General features: G+C 36.4%; 1 protein-coding gene across 4 annotated transcripts in view; it reads left to right on the top strand.

The window, feature by feature from the left end:
* PLEKHA1 (pleckstrin homology domain containing A1) overlaps positions 1-19,130 on the top strand; it is a 59,020-nt gene that overhangs the window by 17,169 nt on the left and 22,721 nt on the right. For 3 of the 4 annotated variants that reach the window (XM_021674623.2, XM_064373774.1, XM_064373773.1), the window contains 4 exons: positions 1,296-1,456; positions 6,322-6,378; positions 8,655-8,700; positions 14,819-14,916. In XM_021674623.2, the coding sequence (XP_021530298.2) occupies positions 1,316-1,456; positions 6,322-6,378; positions 8,655-8,700; positions 14,819-14,916 (342 nt within the window). In that variant the 5' untranslated portion in view covers positions 1,296-1,315. Of the gene's footprint in view, positions 1-1,295; positions 1,457-6,321; positions 6,379-8,654; positions 8,701-14,818; positions 14,917-19,130 lie in introns of those variants that run through there. The other variant, XM_064373775.1, reaches the window with a different exon arrangement.

Here is a 19,130-nt window from a genome sequence, read left to right as displayed (position 1 = left end):
TAAGATATATAAGAACAATAATAACACACAAACTTATTGGATGGTTTTATTTAAAACTTTTTGATGTGTTTTATAATTTCTCCAACTGCGTATGGAATAGTGATGCAGATACATAGTATATCAGTGTGCCTTGTAATGGAATTTTCACTGTAAGTTAAATTTACCTTGAGCCTCTAAATAAAGAACTAGTTATGTAAATTCATCCTGCCAAAAGATACAATGGTGCCAGCTACAGAGGTACCAGAATAGGAACAGCTGTCTGGTGCAGATTTGGACTAAGCATCACACAGGAAGGAATCATGTATCTGTAGCCTCTAGAGAAACAAAGCTTGGCACCTAATGGTTTTTAAACTTTAATCAGTATAACAAAAGTTGCAGTACTTTAGGACCAGAATATGATATACCTTTTAAGTCTATTTTAATCTATAATGTCTCGCTTTCTCTTTTTTTCTGTAATAATTTATTTGCCGAAGAAACTTTTTCTTGTTCTTTTGTTTCTTATAGTCTGACTTTTGCTGATTGAATTCCTTTAGTGCAGTTTAGCATGTTCCTCTGTGTTCTTGTTACAGAAAAAAATGTTTTTTAGATCCCCTCTGTATCCAACTACCAATGTTTGTGTCTTCCACCAGGAGGCACATCATACCTGCTTATCTCTCTTTCCACTATGTTAACTAAGTTTAATTTGATTCACTTTAGTTTTAACAATTCAAGGTTTTTAGAGAGAGAGGCTGGTGTAGAGCATAAGAGCTCCAGAATGCAGTAGTCTGGATTCAGGCTTTGACTCTTGGCCTACTAGTTTTGGAATTTTGGAAAGTCACTTCCCTTCTGTGTTAAGTTCCTTATCTGCTGGGGTTGATGTGATGATGCCTACTTCTAGGATTGTTCAGATTAGAATAGATAATGCAGGGAAAAGAACCTTGCACAGAGCCTAGCATGTAGCAGATGGTCACTAAACGTTAACTGTTGTTTTGTGAATTTAAACACATTCTAAAATAATCTAAAGGATAGATTATCTCAAGGAAATTAAAATTTGGCTAGCTATTTTTTTTTTTTGGCTCACCTGGGTTTTTTTAGGGAAAAAGTAGGTAAATTATTCAACTGAGGCGAAGTAGCTCTCCATTGTCCCCATCAAAGTAAATAGTTACATGTAGTAACCACTATTCATAAACTTAATTTCAAAAGTGATTTTTGCCAGTGCCTCAGATGTTGGTGTTGTGTTCATTTTAATTGGCCCTACCTAATGTTGGCAAGTTCTGTTTCATAGGGAGCTTACTGTTAATATTTTTATTTTACAGTGTAATGTTCAAGCTTAGAAATGCCTTATGTGGATCGCCAGAATCGCATTTGTGGTTTTCTAGACATTGAAGAAAATGAAAACAGTGGGAAATTTCTTCGAAGGTACTTCATACTGGATACCAGAGAAGATAGTTTCGTGTGGTACATGGATAATCCACAGGTTTGTAAAATTCCAAGGATTATCTTTTAAAAGCATAGAAAGTTGTATTTAAGTATTTGACATACTATACAGATTTTAGAATTTGTCTTCTTAAACAGTATATTTTTAGATTTATTTCCACTGGTTGTACTCTCTGCTCTGCACCCTTGACCTCTGCCATCTTGTTTGAATTTCAGAAGGTGAAACTAAGTTTATTTGATAAGAATTAATGCTTTTGTATATATTTTTCCCTCGAGAGAGAAATACTCTCTCTGATAGAAAATTAGGTTTTAGGATATTAGATTTTGAGTCACAGAAAAAAAAAATAATTGAAGCTGTCCCAAAAATAAGAAATACTTTTTTTGTAACATGTATTTTAAACAATAGCTAAAATAAAGACCAGGGATGATGATTTAAATGATTTTCTTGCATTAAGGAGACTTAATACCAAGGTCCCTTTAATGAGATTAAATTTAGGTTTAAGATGCTGTATCTAGGGTAGAGACTGTGTGCGTGCGTGCATGTGTGTGCGTGCGCGTGTGTGTGTGTGTGTGTGTGTGTGTGTGTTTTGATACATAGTCTCACTCTGTCACTCAGGCTGGAGTGCAGTGGCTTGATCTTGGCTCACTGCAGTCTCCACCTCCCACTTCGAGCAATTCTCCTACCTCAACCTCCCCGAGTAGCTGGGACTACAGGCGCATGCCACCACACCTGGCTAATTTTTTTGTATTTTTAGTAGCGACGGGGTTTCACCATGTTAGCCAGGATGGTCTCGATCTTCTGACTTTGTGATCTGCCCGCCTCGGCCTCCCAAAGTGCTAGGATTACTGGCGTAACCCACCGTGCCCAGACAGACTGTTATTTTTTAATAAATAAATGACTTAACTAGATGATACCCTTGCACATTTGTAGTCCTTTCATTTTGTAGTGTCGAATTTGAGTCAATCATTGTAATGCCATCCATGAACTGAAATGCATTTTGATTTTATTGCTGCCTTGCAAAACATAGGGGTAAATGTTGTAATTTAAAAATTAGAATCTCAGTTTTAAGGTCTGTAAGGGACCTGAGATTAGATATCATCTGTGGAATAGTTTTAAACTTTCAACTTTCTCTACCTTGGAACTTTTTTTTTGAGATGGAGTCTCACCCAGTCTGGAGTGCGGCAGTACGATTTTGGCTCACTGCAACCTCTGCCTCCCAGGTTCAAGTGATTCTCATGCCTCAGCCTCCCGAGTTGCTGGGGCTACAGACATGCACCACCATGAGGCATGGCTAATTTTTTGTATTTGTAGTAGAGACAGGGTTTCGCCATGTTGGCCAGGCTGGTCTTGAACTCCTGACCTCAGGTGATCCTCCCACTTCGGCCTCCCAAAGTGCTACAGGCATAAGCCCTTGCACTCAGCCTTTTGGAACTTTTTATCTTCAAATAAAAATTGTTGTAAAAGTTAAAAATGGTGCTGTATGTTGCAGGGAAGTATGTGCAAAGCAAGGCATGAATCTCTAGCAGACTTCTAAGCTAATTTTTGTCCAGTAGGCTTCTGTGGGTGAGGAATGGAAGGTCTAGGGAAGAGCAGAGACCTATATAAGGTTCTACTCTGTTTTACAGAGCAAGAACTGGGTCTCTTGATAACTAGCGCAGTATTCTTCACTATATACTGATTTTAGATTAGACAAGAGACAGATATACTCATGTTTATGTTTATGTAGAATTTGAGTTGTAAGGGTCTCCTCACCCATATGAGCCATTGCACAGTTCTGACTGTTTTCTCTCCCTGATTTTTCTCTATCTTCACACGGTCTGGTTGACATATATATGGTTTCTCCTAATTTTACTTGAAACTCCTTGATTATTTTTCTGTGTTCCTACATAATAGATTCTTCTTATTACTCTTCCTTTATCAGTACTACCCATTTAACAGAGCTAAAAGGAGTTAAGTACAAAATAGAATATATTTATTACCCTGAATAAGACATGAACTTGGAATTCAGAGAAAGGTTATACAGCTAGTAGAAGGAGTTGAAGTCTTCATGGAAGTGGTAACGTTTGAAATCGACTTAGAAGTTTGGATATAATGACTAAGAGATGGAAAAGTGAGTATTCCGGTGCTCAAAGAATAGTGTGGGCAGAGATCAAAGCAAGAGAGCCTGTGACGTATTTGGAGACTAGATCATTTTGGCTATAGCAGGGGGAGTATTTGTTAGGTTTGCACTCGGCTAACTCTTACCCACGTGAACTTTTAAAAGCTAGATCTCTATGTTGGAATTAATGCATTGGCTTTTCTGGACATAGTGCCGATTTTTTTAAGTGCAGAATTTCAAATCTTTTTCAGTTCTTACTAATTTTTTATCTTCTTTCCAACTTAGGAAATCTTGATTCTGCCAGCCAGTGTATTAGCCATTAGTACCAATTTTGTGTCACTTTTAAATGTAATAATCAAGACATACCTACTCATGAAAACTTTAGTAAAATGTCTTGCTAAGATTATTATATTATTTTCTTTCTTTACCAAGGTTATTATGATCAGTATAACCATGTTATTGCACCTTGACATAAAGCAATTAGATTGAACCATATAAAATTGGTAATATACAACCATTTTGAATTACTGAAAAAAAGGTAATTTTGTATGTTCAATCTAGTTGCTTATGTCAAAATACAGTAACATGGTTATACAGCTCATAATAACCTTGGTAAAGAAAGAAAATTAGTTTGATTCATCTGTTATTAGGGAGCCACTTTTTCCTCTGACCACTGCTTCATTTACCACTAACCATTGGTTTAAACATTCATTGTATTGTTTATTAGGGATCACTTTGGGGCTTTCTGTGCTTTGTCAAGGAGGTTGGTAATGATGGAGAATGGAATAATTAAGTAGCTGTACGAGAGAATGCATCTGAAGAGATTTAAAAAAGTATTTGGCAGAATGAGTTTAGGAACTCATAATCAACAAATGGCCTGTTTTCCTGTTTTTCTTAAATGTTGTATTAGTTTATTATTTCTTGTTCATTGTCAAGTAAGATATTTTGAATCTTTTTTTTTTCCAGTCCAATCTGATGGTAATCATTCTAGTCCATAGAGACTGAGTATTTTGAATATTGTTTTTGTCTCAGCTACTTACCTTTCCCTGTAGTGTGCTATTACTACTGTGACACTGTATGTCATGTTTTGGTTTCTCATTTCTCTTCCTTCCACAAAGGCCTTGAACTCTATTCAGCAGTTAAAATAATAGGCTCATGGAACACTTACAAGAAATAAATTATTACCCTTGAACGGAAGGGTAACAGTTTTTGAAATAATCACTTTGGTAGTAGTTAGAGATTCTTCAAGATATATTTACATTTCTTTTCCTTCTCTAAGATTAACCAAAAACTCATAAATATAAAACATTATATGTAAGAATACAAATAGCTTTTTAATGTTATACATTAATTATAATTTTATGTACATATTTACTATTTATGATTTGTATTTGGAAGCTTGTACATAGTATATAGTTTAAAGCAGAACATAATTAATGCAGTTTTACAATATATAGGCGTGAAAGTTTTGAAAAGATGTGTCCCTGTCAACAATAAGCAGTTCATGTTTGGGAATCTTAAGACTTTGAAATGTCTAGGCCCCCAGTTACCTCCTTATCAATTCATTAGAACAAGCCCATAGATTTTTTTTTTTAAGTACATTATTATAAAGTCAGTTGAAAAGTTGATCCTGCCTAATCGCCAGCAGAAATAATTTTCAAAATCAACTGAAACTGATGTTTTCATTTTTACTTCTGAAATCTATCCGTCTTTTCATTTATATGCTTTGTTTCTTTTCCCCAGATTCTTCTGTCTGGTTTTCCTACCTCTACCTCCTCCTCTATAATTCATTCAGTTTATGATAAGATGTATTAATTAAAGCATAATTTTGATTCCAGATTTGCTCATAGCCTTCTTCATTGGATTCAAATTGTCTACAATATAAATTCTTTGCTATTTAGGTCCTCTATGATTAGGTTCTCAGTTCAAGTTTTCGGACCACCATTTTGTACTACAATCTTATAGGGCACTGCATTACATACAGCCCAACACAGCTGCTCTCTCATTCTAGTGCAGAGCTTCTGTGCATCTTCAGCTGCTTGCCATAGTTTCTCTGTTTTCTCTGCTTGGAATATTCTCCCCTGCTTTTGTGTTTCAAAATTTTCCTTAACCTCCAGCCTAAATGTTGTTCATTCCTTCAGTTTTTCTGGGTAGTTTCAACCCTCCCTCTTCCTAATTCTTTACCTTTAGCTCTTTTGTGATGTAAACTGCATCTAAAACTTAAGGGAAGAATGAAAATACTGTGTGTGAAAGTGCCTGTATTCCCTGCATATGATGTAAAGAGAAGCAAACGTTTTTTTGGAAAAAAAGAATCAATGTAGATTAATATGGCATAACACACTAAACCATTTAATAGGGGGGAAATGCAGCCCGTTTTTGTCAAGAGATATTTGATAAACAAGTTTTAATAGAACAAAGCAATATGTATAGTCTTTTAAAGTATCTTACAATCATATTTGTTTTATGCCTCTAAATATTTTTCCCATTGCTTTCAGAAGCAAAATCTGATCTTGTTTATGGCATTTTAAGCTCACAAAAAAGAGCATTAGTTTAGCTTCAGTGATAAAAATAGCCTTCTAGTCATAGAATACATGATGATGGAACAGAGTAGGATTCAGTTTTGTTATCCAAGCTATGGACCTGATTCCAGATCTAGTAAAAACTTGAACAGAAGAAAAGTTGATTTGTAAAATGTGATATTAAACAATCGAGTTTTTTAACTTGTCAAAAGTATATGTGCAACATTATATTATAAAATGAATTCATAATATTGGATACTAATTATATATTAATAATTTGTTTCTAGAACCTACCTTCTGGATCATCACGTGTTGGAGCCATTAAACTTACCTACATTTCAAAGGTATTATACATATTATACATTGTCTTCTATTCATGTGTGAATTAAAATCCCTGGGAATGAGAGTAAGAATAGAAGCAGCAGTTTCCTTTCTGTGTCCTTTAACAGTGATGTTCAGATTCCTGTCATGCTGAAACAGTACCTGGTTACTATGTTTAAGAAATTCTTTAAATCGATACAATTATGAAGAATATGATTTTAACTTACAGGATGTGGCAAATTGCAAAAGTTAACATTAACTTTTTTTTTTTTTTTTTTTTTGAGACAGAGTCCCACTCTGTCACTAGGCACCAGGCTGGAGTGCAGTGGTGCGACCTCGGCTCACTGCAACCTCTGCCTCCCAGGTTCAAGCAGTTCTCCTGCCTCAGCCTCCCGAGTAGCTGGGACTACAGGCTCGCGCCACCACGCCCAGCTAATTTTTTTGTATTTTTAGTAGAGACGGGGTTTCACCATGTTGGCCAGGATGGTCTTGATCTCTTGACCTCGTGATCCGCGCGCCTCAGCCTCCCAAAGTGCTGGTATAACATTAACTTTTATGATCAGATATATGAACATCAGAAAGGGAGAAATCAGTGAAACAATTAAGTTCTATCTTGAGAAGGTCTGGAGAGTTTTCTAAGTCTGGATTATGTTTATTTAGACTGTTTCCAACTTTTAAATCCCATTGCTTTTGATACTTTGTTTCTTAATGTTTTATTTTGAGGAAAATATGGACCATTTTTAATTTTGAAAGGTTGGTTTCTTCTCCCTCTTTTCACTTTGTGTCTTTTAATTTCTGTTTTCTTTGTTTTTCTGGTAGTTTTACAATGCTATTTTTTTTTTAATTTTTGAAAATGTTGATTTTGTATTCGTCAGGTGCCTTTTTTTCTTATTTTCTTTTATTAATGTTAAGGGAACTAAGAAATGCTGAGGTGCTAGCCGTGTGTGTGTGTGTGTTTTACATAAAAGTAATAAAAGTTTGTTGATGACTTAAAATATGAGATTCAAAAGGTAACAATACAGTATTATTAAATAATATGGGTACCATTATGCATATACTGAGATCTGTTGGCATAGGTGGATCACTTCAACAGAAGACCAGTTTACAAATGTGCCTCTGTTGACAAGACAGATGTTATGTGAATAAAGTACTTTATATCAGTATTACAATAGAGGTATTCATTCTCATTGACCAAAAAGAAGGGAAAAGTAATTAGCCTTTGGACAATAAAATTACATATTTAAAAGGAAACATTTTCCTGTTAAAATCATGTTATGTAAATTTACATACAACAAATATTGTATGGAAGCTCTTTCTTAAGTCAAGTTTTAACTCAGTAAAGTAGGCAGGGTGACTGGCCACCTGCTTTCCCCTCCTCCGTTGCTCTTCTTTTAAAATGTACCTTTTTTTCTGTGCAGTTCTGTTAACTTTCAGCTTACCAAAGTTTAAATTGTGCAGTTTGTATTCTACTTTGGGTATACCAGTTTTTTTTCCAAAAAAAATGTATTCCAAAAATTTCTAGAACAAACTTGTGTGTGATTCAGAACTATGAGTTTGTAGTTGGGATCAGTGAGGAACCCCAGACTTGGAATTCCTTTTGTAGGTACAAAACAGATGCTACAATTATGAGTTCTCTCACTGGACAACGGCATGACAATAGTTGTGAATGAGCTTCTGGGAGCTGCTCTGTTTAAAGGGATAGCAGCAACCAAGTGCAGCTAGTTGCCTCATTTTGTAAAATGAACCATGAGCTGCACTTAATAAAGTGATCCCATTATCCTAGGGTATTCCCCTGTGCAAGAGAGGATCTGGTACCATTTTGATCTCCTCATAGCAGAGTAATGCCTTAATTAATTATTAAAATTAAGATTAATTCAGTTAAATGCCTGGATTTGTGGACTTTAAATACACAGTGTCCCCTTTACCCATCCCCATTTTTGCTTAAAAATCACAGCTAATTAAAAAATACGTTATTTGGGAAGAATTCAGTTCTTGTAGACTATTCATTGAGGATATTTTGAAAATTGTTACACTAACAATACTTGTATGTGTGACATAAAGCCTAAGAGAAAACAAGTTTGTTCAGAGAAAATATGGAAGTATTATTTATTACCTCTTACAGTTGGGAACTGCATCCTATGTATTGAATTTGCCATTCTTTTTCGGTTGTCTTTAAAATTTAATTTTAAATCTATTGGCTAAATGTGTATGATTATTGGGAAATCATAAATGTGGAAGTTTTGGTTTTAGGTTTATGTGAGGAAGTGAGGAACTCATCTATCTCTGTTTTTCCTTTTAGGTTAGCGATGCTACTAAGCTGAGGCCAAAGGCCGAGTTCTGTTTTGGTGAGTAGCCATGTTATATGTATTTTAAATTAGGCTGGTATAATTGTATCATATTGTAAAAGAAAACTCTTGCAGAAAACCACACAAAACCTATGGCTTACTGAATTATTCTAAGGTGAATTCCCTTGTAACCACTATACAGATAAGGAAATAACATTTTTTACCCACTCTCCTCCTAACCCTGAAGCATCTTTCCTGTGTCCCGTCCTAGTTACAACCACCTTCTTCCCGTATGTAACTGTTATTTTGTGATTTATAATGATCACCTCCAGTGAGATTTCAGGTAATTTTAAACTTTCTACCTCGTGTTATTCTCTATTAAACATATAAATAACTAAAAGGATTTGGTCTTTAGCTTGTGGACAGTGAGAAATGTAGTTTGGTGTCGGAGTAGTTGAGGGTATTGGATTAACTTACTCAGAAAATGTTTACTGTATGCCAGGCACTGTGCTTTGCATTGGGGCTGTAAGATGAATAAGAAGTAGTTGCTGCCCTTAAGGCTGGTTGTCTCATAGATAAAAATACCAGACAGTTATTATTGCATTTCTCATAACTTGTAGATAAAGGGCTATGCGATCTATTAAAGAAGCACAGAAAAAGACGTTCAAATCTTTGTTGGGGAGCTCAGGAGTCGGGGAGCCTCCCTAGAGGAAGAGATGCTTACATTGGTGGCCAACTAGATTTCTGCTTATATCCCTTGTCAGTGCAGAGATAAGGCAGGAAGACTACATGCACAGAGACTTGTAGGGAGAAGAGTGTGGTGTCTCTGGAGCTGAACACTCTGAAACTAGAGGGTATGATGAGTGGCTAGAGAGTTAAAAAGGCAGGCAGAAGCCAGGGTGCTGTGTTTTGATGAGTGATAGGTTTTATTACTTTGAAAAAGGGAGAAGAGAAAGAGCATCTGGAAAGCAGGCATAAGGTGAAGGAGGTTTGTTTTTTGGTATGGATAGGAAAGTTTTCATGTAAGTAGACTGGATAAGTGACTTTTAAACTACTGTACTTATGAAAGGTCCTGAGTTAGGGTGGTGGCAATGGGAGAAGGAGGAAGGGTGAAAAGAAGGAAAAGTACAGGGGCTTGGTGGATATGGGTGAATTGGAGGGAAGAGAGAGGTAGTAGGGAAGTTGCTTAAAGCAATGAGAAGTCAGGGAGAGCTGTTTACATAGCATAAAATGTTTGCTCTGGGGTTGAAATGGTGGGAAACTTCCAAATGGAAATGTTCTGTTGACAGTAATTGAGGACTGGATGGAGCTTGAGGATCAAGAATGGAGACATTTGGAGTCTGTTAAAAAGGGAGGCATAGTCGAAGCTAGGAGAATTGATGTCCTCTCAGAGAGTATGTTAGTGGACATTAGTGACTGAAGGACCAAATATTTGGAGTGGCCAACTAACATCACAAGGGATACATTAAAGTGAGAAAGATACTTTTGGTGGTAGAATTGAAGTTCTTTGCTCTCTTGCTTGAAAAGGGCAGGTTTCTTTAGGCACTAGTTGGGAAAAGCATCTTAATATGAGCAAGATGAAATGTGGCTGTCAAGGGAATCCTCTGAAATGCTTTTATCCCACTATGAAGCTATTTTTAAAAGTTACATGTTTATTACTTATTATAATTTTGGTTATGAAACAGGAAGATGCCTCAGAGCCTTGTAAATGAATGGGTATTGCAAGTCAAATAACTGAGGACTTTGTATTTCAGAATGTATAATGTACATAATTTTGACAATCCTTTTTTTTTTTTAAAAAAATCTCAAACTTACAGAAATAATAATATACAATAATAGGTTTGACATTCATAGTTACTGGGGTATTTAGAATGGGTGATTTTAGTTGGAATAAAAAATTAAGATGAGTTGTTCATAGGTCAGTCAGTATCTGTTCTCTATTACCGGTGGGAGTAAAGATTCATGAAACGCTTACCTTTAGAGAGAGAGGCACTGACTTCTAAAATAGGACCACAACTTTCATTCAGAATGCCAACGTATCTTCTCTCAAATTGTCCCAAACCAGTGAGAACAAGAAACACTCAAGCCATTTTTGATGGAGGGAGCAGACTATTCGTGACCCTCAGTGTGTAAAGTTGAAAAGTAGATAGAGGAATGGTAGATAATTTAGCAGAGAAGAGGAAGAGGCCAATGAAAAGCTCACCATTTAAGTGTTCTGCCAAGCCAACTCCAGATAGGCTTAGATATAGGAGATTCATTTTCTGGCAAGCAGCAGTAAGAAAGGACCAAAAACAGGGACTTTGTTTGCATATCTATATCAGAAACAACCTCTATTCCCTACCTCCATCTGAGTTGATCAGGCAGACACCTTTCCCCTGTCCCAGCAGGAAATGGGATGTGTGGTGTCTCCAGAAGCAGAATCAGTGAGGCTATATACTTAGGGGCACTAGTCCCAGAGAGGGAAAGGAATGAAGCATGAAACTGAAAATAGGAGGATTAAATGAAAGTCTGCACCCTGAATGCAACCCCAGCCGCAGAGCACTGGGCAGCCAGGTTTAGGTGAGTAAGATCCGAATACACTAGAGAAAAGATCCATAGATACTGACTGACATCCGGACATTTCTGCTAGAAGAGCTTGCCATAGTTGACTAGTGAGGTCCACAACCCAAGAGAGCTTTTCATCAGTCTTTTTAGCACTTTTTTTAAAAATATGAATAGACAGCCCAGGATTATTGAACATATGTTGAGAGAGAGGATTATCAAACAGGAGAAGGAACATGAGACAATGCAAAACTCAGCAGAAAAAGTCAAATCTGAAAGTAGAACAAAGGTCAAGATAGATAATGGAATAGAGATAAAAAACATCAGGGAAGTCCAACATCTGATAGAGACTGAGAGGACAGATAAAGTACTGAATAGAGAAAACAGATTGGGGAAAATTGACCAAAAAAAAAAAAAGATACCTTAAAATCTCTTGATCCAAAACTATATATTCATAACCAGTTGATCTCAGGTTGTGAGATGATTTTTGTTTGCAGTTAAGCTAATGTTTATGCTTCAAGTTTTATTCATTTTATGTATTCTTTCTAATCATAAAGATTTGAAGTAAATACTCAAGCGGAAAAGGTAGGAAGGATACAAGCCTCTAGGGATGCATTTATTATTCACAGTGAAATCCATGCTTTAGAAACATGGCAACTTAGCAGTGTCAAAGTTTTGTTTTTTTTTATTGTTCGAAGTTTGTTCTTTCTTTCCCTTTCTCCCCTCCCCAGCAGTATTGCTAATATACCACATTTCAGTAAGTTGCTTTACTGTTTTCTTTTGAGATGGAGCCTCACTTTGTCCCCCAGGCTGGAGTGCAGTGGTGCAATCGCCACTCACTGCAACCTCCGCCTCCCAGGTTCAAGTGATTGTCCTGTCTTAGCCTCCTAAGTAGCTGGAATTACAGGTGCCTGCCATCACGCCTGGCTAACTTTTGTATTTTGAGTAGAGACAGGGTTTCACTATGTTGGCCAGGCTGGTCTCGAACTCCTGACCTCAAGTGATCTACCCACCTTGGCCTCCCAAAGTGCTGAGATTACAAGTGTGAGCCACCGTGCCCTGCTTTACATTTTTTTACGGTGCTTCCCTACTTCTTAGAAATCTCCAGATAATGACAGTGAAGAATATTCTGTACCAAGCACTGTGTTAGTTTCTTTACATATATGATTGTTACCACTTAAAGAAGTGGAATGAGTGGCATTCCCATTTCACAGATGAGGAATATTGGGCTCGGAGAAATTAAGTAATGTTTGTAAGATAATATTGCTTGTAAGTGCATAAGCTAGTCAGGTTGGACTGATTCCAGGCAATTTTTTTTCTATATCATACCTATATAGCTACATCTTGCCATGAAATAGTTCTTAAAGTACATGAGATTTTATTCGGATTGCAAGGTATACTAGGAGTCTTTTTTAGATACATATTTACATCTCTTCCCTCCCTTAGAAGAGATCCTTATATATATATGATTTATTCAAAAATCTATGTATTAAGCATTTACTGTGTACCAAATGTAGTATATTAATAAGTGCGTAGATTTTTAAACTCTTCAGATGTTCTGGGCAGATGCCCAAAATAACATTGAGGGGAAGAAGCCATTATGAGGAGAGCTCAGGTTCAGCCTAAGTGGAAAAAAAGATTATAAAAGGAAGCCTTACTGATGACTGGAAATTAAAAACAGAAGTTACTTATTGATATATATAGCGTCCTAGTAAGTTATGGATTTATCTTAATATATATTTATGGCATTTATAACTTCTCCAGTCTCTAGAAAGATAAACAAGAACAGATTTAGATTGTGTTAAATTTCTTTTAAGGTTATAGACTGGTTGTTTTGTAGCACTTTACAAGATAGGCTTTGACTTCCTTTCTAAGACCTTCATCTCAATTCAAGGAAGCTGTAGTTTAGAGTGTCTTGGTCTCAGTTACAGTTTCAAAATCTTGTGTGTTTTCCTTGAGAGTTTGCATTTCGCCCTTCTCTTAGTCACATTCAGCTGTATGCTAGTATATCTTTTAAAATTTTGATGGAGACGTTAGGAAGTTATTTTTATATTTGAACAATTGCAGCGTGTAACTATTCAGATACTTAGCTCTTAGAATAATATTTATGCTTTTAAAAATAAATTCATATGGTGTATAATAAATAGCTTTAATTCAAGAGTAAACTATGATAGTATGTAGACAGCTGTATGTGCACATGTCCTTTGTATACGAGTACGTAGTCCCTAAAAGGGTATATATAAACTAAATTGCATAAAAGTTCCAAATGTATTAAGATTTAAAGTATAAAGGAAATTCATAAGGTCTAGAAAAATAAATCTTAAATTAGGGAGATTTTCTAGATGATATGAAATCTGGACACATTTATAGAAAAGATTCATAGTATGTTTCTGGCTGATCAAAAATAGTGTTAAAGTAAAAAAAAATGACAGACTGGGAAAAGTACTGGTAATAAGGCAGAAAAGATTAATATAGAAGTTCCTATAAATTAATACTAAATGAACAATTCAGGAGAAAGATGGGTAAAGAAAGTAAAACTCACAAAATAAATGCAAATGGCTAATAAACATCTCAATAACCAAAGAAATGAAAATTTGAACAAGGTACAATTATTTACCAGTGAGGTTGTTAAAAGAGTATTAGGAAAACACCATACTAGGTATTTCAAACCCAAGGGATTTGTTATAAGGAATTGGTTACCCAAATGTTGGAAGGCTGAAAGAACATGAAGGGAATGCTGAAGTAACCCAGAAATTAGGAACTGCATGAAGCAACTACTGTTCAAGGGCTAGAGAGACAACAGGGAAGAGATAGTAGTATTACTATGACCGAGGGCACTGGAGGAGAAGCCGCCATGGAGCTATTGGTATCCAAGGGGACTCTGCAAGGCTGGTGTAGAGGGGCAGGAAAAGGCCCCCAACGGTAGCTGGTTGTGTGCTGCTGTTGGAGAGAGGTCAACAATAGCAGGAATCAAGGAGAGTCTCCTCTTTCTTTCCCTGCCACCTTACAGTCTCTCATCAGATTGGCAGAGAATGGCCTCAGCCGGGGTCTAGGAAATATTGTTTGCAGATTGTCAGCCCCAATGCCACAGAGCCTTTGAAAACTAGAAACTAGAGGTATCCACAGGTGCTGATAACCAGTTCTGGGGAGGGGTTTTAGATGAAATAAACCTTTGTGTATGTGGTTGGTAGGAATATGAATGGATTCAACTTTCTGGGAAGATGATTTGGAAATACCTATAAAAATTTTAAATGTCAGTTTTTTTGATTCAACAGATCTATGTCAAGAAATTTGTTCCCCAGAAATGCTAGCCGAGTGTGGAGAAATACATGTATATGATGTTTCACTGTGTTATTTTATATAATTTCAAAAACTGGAACTAGCTTAAGAGTCTATCATTAGGGGATTGACTGAATATATCGTGGTGTATTCATTTAATGAAAAACATGGCCATGACAAAATAAGAGTTTTACCTGTGTTATTGTGTGATGAAAGCAGTGTTATATGTGGTCTGATATATTTTGTCAAATCCACAAGAGTCATGGTGTTGAACCTAGCAAGGTTTTTCAGCTACTGCAGAAATAAATTTAGAGGTAATAAGTACAATATTTGGTGAGCAATTTTTTTCTGTCAACAGTTATGAATGCAGGAATGAGGAAGTACTTTCTGCAAGCCAATGATCAGCAGGACCTAGTGGAATGGGTAAATGTGTTAAACAAAGCTATAAAAATTACAGTAAGTATATTTTTTTTTTTGAAAAAACGTTCAATGTCTGGAATTAATCTTGTCATTTTGAAAATACACCTACCAAATGTTCCCAGCTTACCAATAGGTTTCATACGCAAACTTTGTTTAAAAGGCAGGGGTTCAGAATGTGAATATGTTTTCTTGTACTTGGTGACTGTTGGCCCTTTAATCAGCCCATGGTTGCCTTTTTAACCTATTATGTACCTAATAAGGAGATAAATTACTGCAGATCTTAATCACTGCTTACAACATTTCTAGGAGAAAATTCACTTAGCACGTAGAGTTCTACCGGGAGGATGTATTTTTTTCTTCTAGTATAGTGTAAGAGATTTCCTGCCACCTACCTGGGGAATAAGCACTTCTCTCTTCTAAGCCATGACCGGGACTGGGGTCAGATAGGGAAGGAGTTGAAGACAGGAGCAGGACAAGGGGAGATGAAGGCTGAAAGATGAGGGACAGGGATAGGGATTGTGTTTGAAGGGTTGTGGCAGCCAGAGGGTCCTGCCCATGTGACCCTTGAAAAGTTTGTCTTAGGCTCTAAACTTCCCATGTCCGATTTTTTTCCTTGCGTTGCAGGGCTTGGTACCCTTGCCCTCCTTTCCCATGCTACAATTACTTGCTTCTAACATGTGCTTCTCTTCGTTTTTGGTTTTCTGATGAATATTTATTGATTACACTGTGCCAGATCTTAGACTGAAGGTTTTACCTAAATTAACTGGAAAAGTGAGGCTTAGAAAGATTAATGACTTTTTACAGGTTTTATAGCTGGTAGACTATGGAGCTGGAAGCCCAGTCCAGTATGTTGGGCTCTTGAGCCTGAACTCTACAGAGCAGTGCCTTACTGCTTCCTGAAAAGGCAGCCCTCTCCTTACTCTTTTGTTCCTAAAGCCAAAAACCTTTACGGAGAGTTTGCTAGTGATAATGAGCAGCAAGTAGATAGGCTCTAATTTGATTGTACCTTGCCTTACCTTTCCCTTTACACTTTCGTAGAGAAATACATCATAGGCCTGCCTGGAAAATGGTGGGAAGGAGTTCTTGTGTTGTGAGATTTGTGTCGATTGTGGTGTTTTCTTTTTGTTTTGTTTTTAATACAGTGCAGTTATTTACTGACCCTAAGTGACATATTCTCAAAGAACATGTACCCTGAAAGTCAGCATATGTTAGTCACTCGTTAGTTTTCATCTAAAATGAATAATTTCGTATTTATATTACAACACAAGAAAGAGTATAGTTAAAGCTGTTCTCAGAGTTAAGTCAAATTTTTTTGTTTTGTACTAGAACAGCTTGTTACCACATGACAGAGAACGCCTACGCACTGCATCTGATCTGTACATGAAGCAGAAGTTATTTTAGGTTTGTGCAGTTTCAGGAAAGCAATTTTTTGAACTGATTCAGACGTGTTTTTAAAAGCTTTTAGCTAATCATTTTAACTCTTTTAATAAATATTTCCTGCTTGAAAAAATTCTTTAGAAAGATAATATCTCATAACTTTACTAAATTAATTCTTTTTTTACAATTTACAATAACAAGCAGCACACTGGTTTCTTAGTACTTTACAATAAAAAGTAGTGAATGGTCTCAGACTTTTTACCATTTTGCGGCGTCTTGAATTGCTATGTCTAATTTATCAATGGTGTGAAGCAGTCTTATACAAATGATACTTAAGCTTTTTAGCATGATAGAGAAACAGAAATAGAATTCTAAAAAGACTTCTAAATAGCTTTTGTGGTCTTGCAGCTTAGTTTTACGTGTTGAAATTTTTATAGTTTTTAAGATAAATTTGTTGGTAAATGATCTTAATGTTTTTATAATTCACATTTGGAAAATATAAACACATAAGATCTAGAAATCCTTATTAATATAGTGACTAATAAAGTGATAATAACTACATTAAAGTGAGTATAGAATTCATAGCACTTATTAAAAATAAACTTTAGATAGATACACATTTAACTCATAGGATAGCAGTGAAAGAATTTCCCATGCTTTAATAAGATATGCTTTATGTTAATTTTATTCCTTTATATCTTACCAGTTTTATGTGCATTTTATACATTTAAGTGTATTAAAGTGTGGAATCTCTAATTTGTTATATTTTCCTATGGAAATTACTGGTGATTTACATGTAGATTGTTTGAAAACTTAAAGTGTACGTTATGATATATGTGCACTTTATCTTTCTATGGAATCGCCTCATTTTGGTCAACTATGTAATTTAGTTGTCTGCTGAGTACTGTGTGATGTATAAATTTAAAAATTTTTGAAATCTAAAATTACGAGTTTGGAAGTGTGTGGTTTCAAAATAGAGGTGGTTAGAGGTTATGGGCAAGAGAATGATATTTAAACTATTTCCTAGTTATAATATCTTGCCATTTTAATCCATTATCCTCCAACACTATAGTCTGTGACTTTCCTTACTTAAGTCTAGGTGGGTGCCACTTGAAATCCTTTTCCCTTTACAGTTGCTTTTCAACTAATGATGGGGTTACATCCTGATAAACCCATTGTAAGTGAAAAACACAAGTTGAAAATCCATTTAATACCCCAGCAAACCCACAGTAAAGTTGAAAAGTTGTAAGTTGAACCATTGTAAGTCTTGGACCATCTGTATTACACAGACACAAAAAGGAAAAGAGCAACAGTGGGAGAATCAACCCTGAGGGGGGAGTATCAGTGACTGGAGTGAGGAAAATCAAATTTTAAAGTATGCTTTCCGCTGTTCATTTATAGTAATAACAACGTAAGTATGGTGGTTTCTGTTCCCTTACTGATTTTTAAGGAATGTCTAAGATGTAGGTTTATTCCTGAACAGAGATCCATTGTTTTTAAACAAACGTGTCTTTTTTAAATTTTAGAAATAAATATTCAATTTGAATCTAAAAATTAGTTCTTTGAATTTGTGGCAGAAACTCCACAAGTTTAATTTATTTTTAGTGGAAATGGGAAGCACGTAGATGTAGAGTTCTCAGAAAGATTGTAAGACCCAGAAGATTGTGTCTGCGTGTTTTTATTCTCAGGGAATAGAACATTATCACAATTTCTTTTTTTTTCTTTTCCCTTTCCTTCCCTCCCCCTCCCCCTCCCCCTCCCCCTTCCCCTTCCCCTCCCCCTTCCCCTTCCCCTTCCCCTTCCCCTTCCCCTCCCCCTTCCCCTTCCCCTTCCCCTTTCCCTTTCCCTTTCCCTTCCCCTTCCCCTTTCCCTTCCCCCTCCCCTTCCCCCCTCCCCTTCCCCCCTCCCCTTCCCCCCCTTTCCCCCTCCCCTTTCCCTCCCCTCCCTTCCTTCCTTTCTCTCTCTCTCTCTCTCTCTCTCTCTCTCTCTCTCTCTTCTTTTCTTTTTCTTTTTCTTCTTGCTCTGTTGCCCAGACTGGAGTGTAGTGGTGCAATCTCAGAATCTCAGTTCACTGCAGCCTCCACCTCCAGGGTTCAAGTGACTCTCATGCCTCAGCCTCCTAGGTAGCTGGGATTACAAGTGTGTGCCACCAGGCCTGGCTAATTTTTGTATTTTTAGTAGAGACTGGATTTCACCACGTTGTCCAGCTTGGTCTTAAAATTCCTGGCCTCAAGTGATATGCCCTTCTCAGCCTCCCAAAGTGCTAGGGTTACAGGCGTGAGCCACTGCACCCTGCCCAACATCACATTTTCATTCTCAGGAATTGAATATCAACTTTCCCTTTAACTTTTGAGAAACCTGCAGCGTTTTCATGTATTTTATTCACAAATACTTAAATCTGTTTTTTTCATCTCTTTATTCTCTAGTTTATTTTTACCTTTTCTTTTCCCGTTATTAGAATTTCCTACTGTTAGGATCACATGCAAATGCCTGCCAAGAATACATTCAGATCTCCGACAAAAAATGCAGTGATGTAAAAAAGGATAGAAAGTCAGGGGAAGGGAGAAAGGCAGTAGACAGAGAAACCAACCGTATTCAATGTCTGACATGTGCCAACTGCTTAGTGAGGTCACTTTTCTAATTTTCATTGGACAGTTGGATGGTTTGGGGCAGGGGGGTGTCCCTGAAATTAGATAAACATTAAGAAAATGTTTATCTTAATGGCTGAATTTAGACCCAAGTTTTCCAGTGGTACCTATGGTTTTTAAAGGAGTTATCCATATTCATGGGTATTTGCTTGAACTTTTCTTGTTCTTAGGGAATAAGATGATTACAAGTTAGCCATTCTAAGTTAATTATTAGCATTTGATCTG

Source organism: Aotus nancymaae, unplaced genomic scaffold (assembly GCF_030222135.1).
Source record: "Aotus nancymaae isolate 86718 unplaced genomic scaffold, 86718_ANA_hifiasm-v0.15.2.pri h1tg000010l, whole genome shotgun sequence".
Classification (NCBI taxonomy): domain Eukaryota; kingdom Metazoa; phylum Chordata; class Mammalia; order Primates; family Aotidae; genus Aotus; species Aotus nancymaae.
Note: the sequence above shows the minus strand (reverse complement) of the source record. Positions and strands in the feature narration are given on the sequence as shown.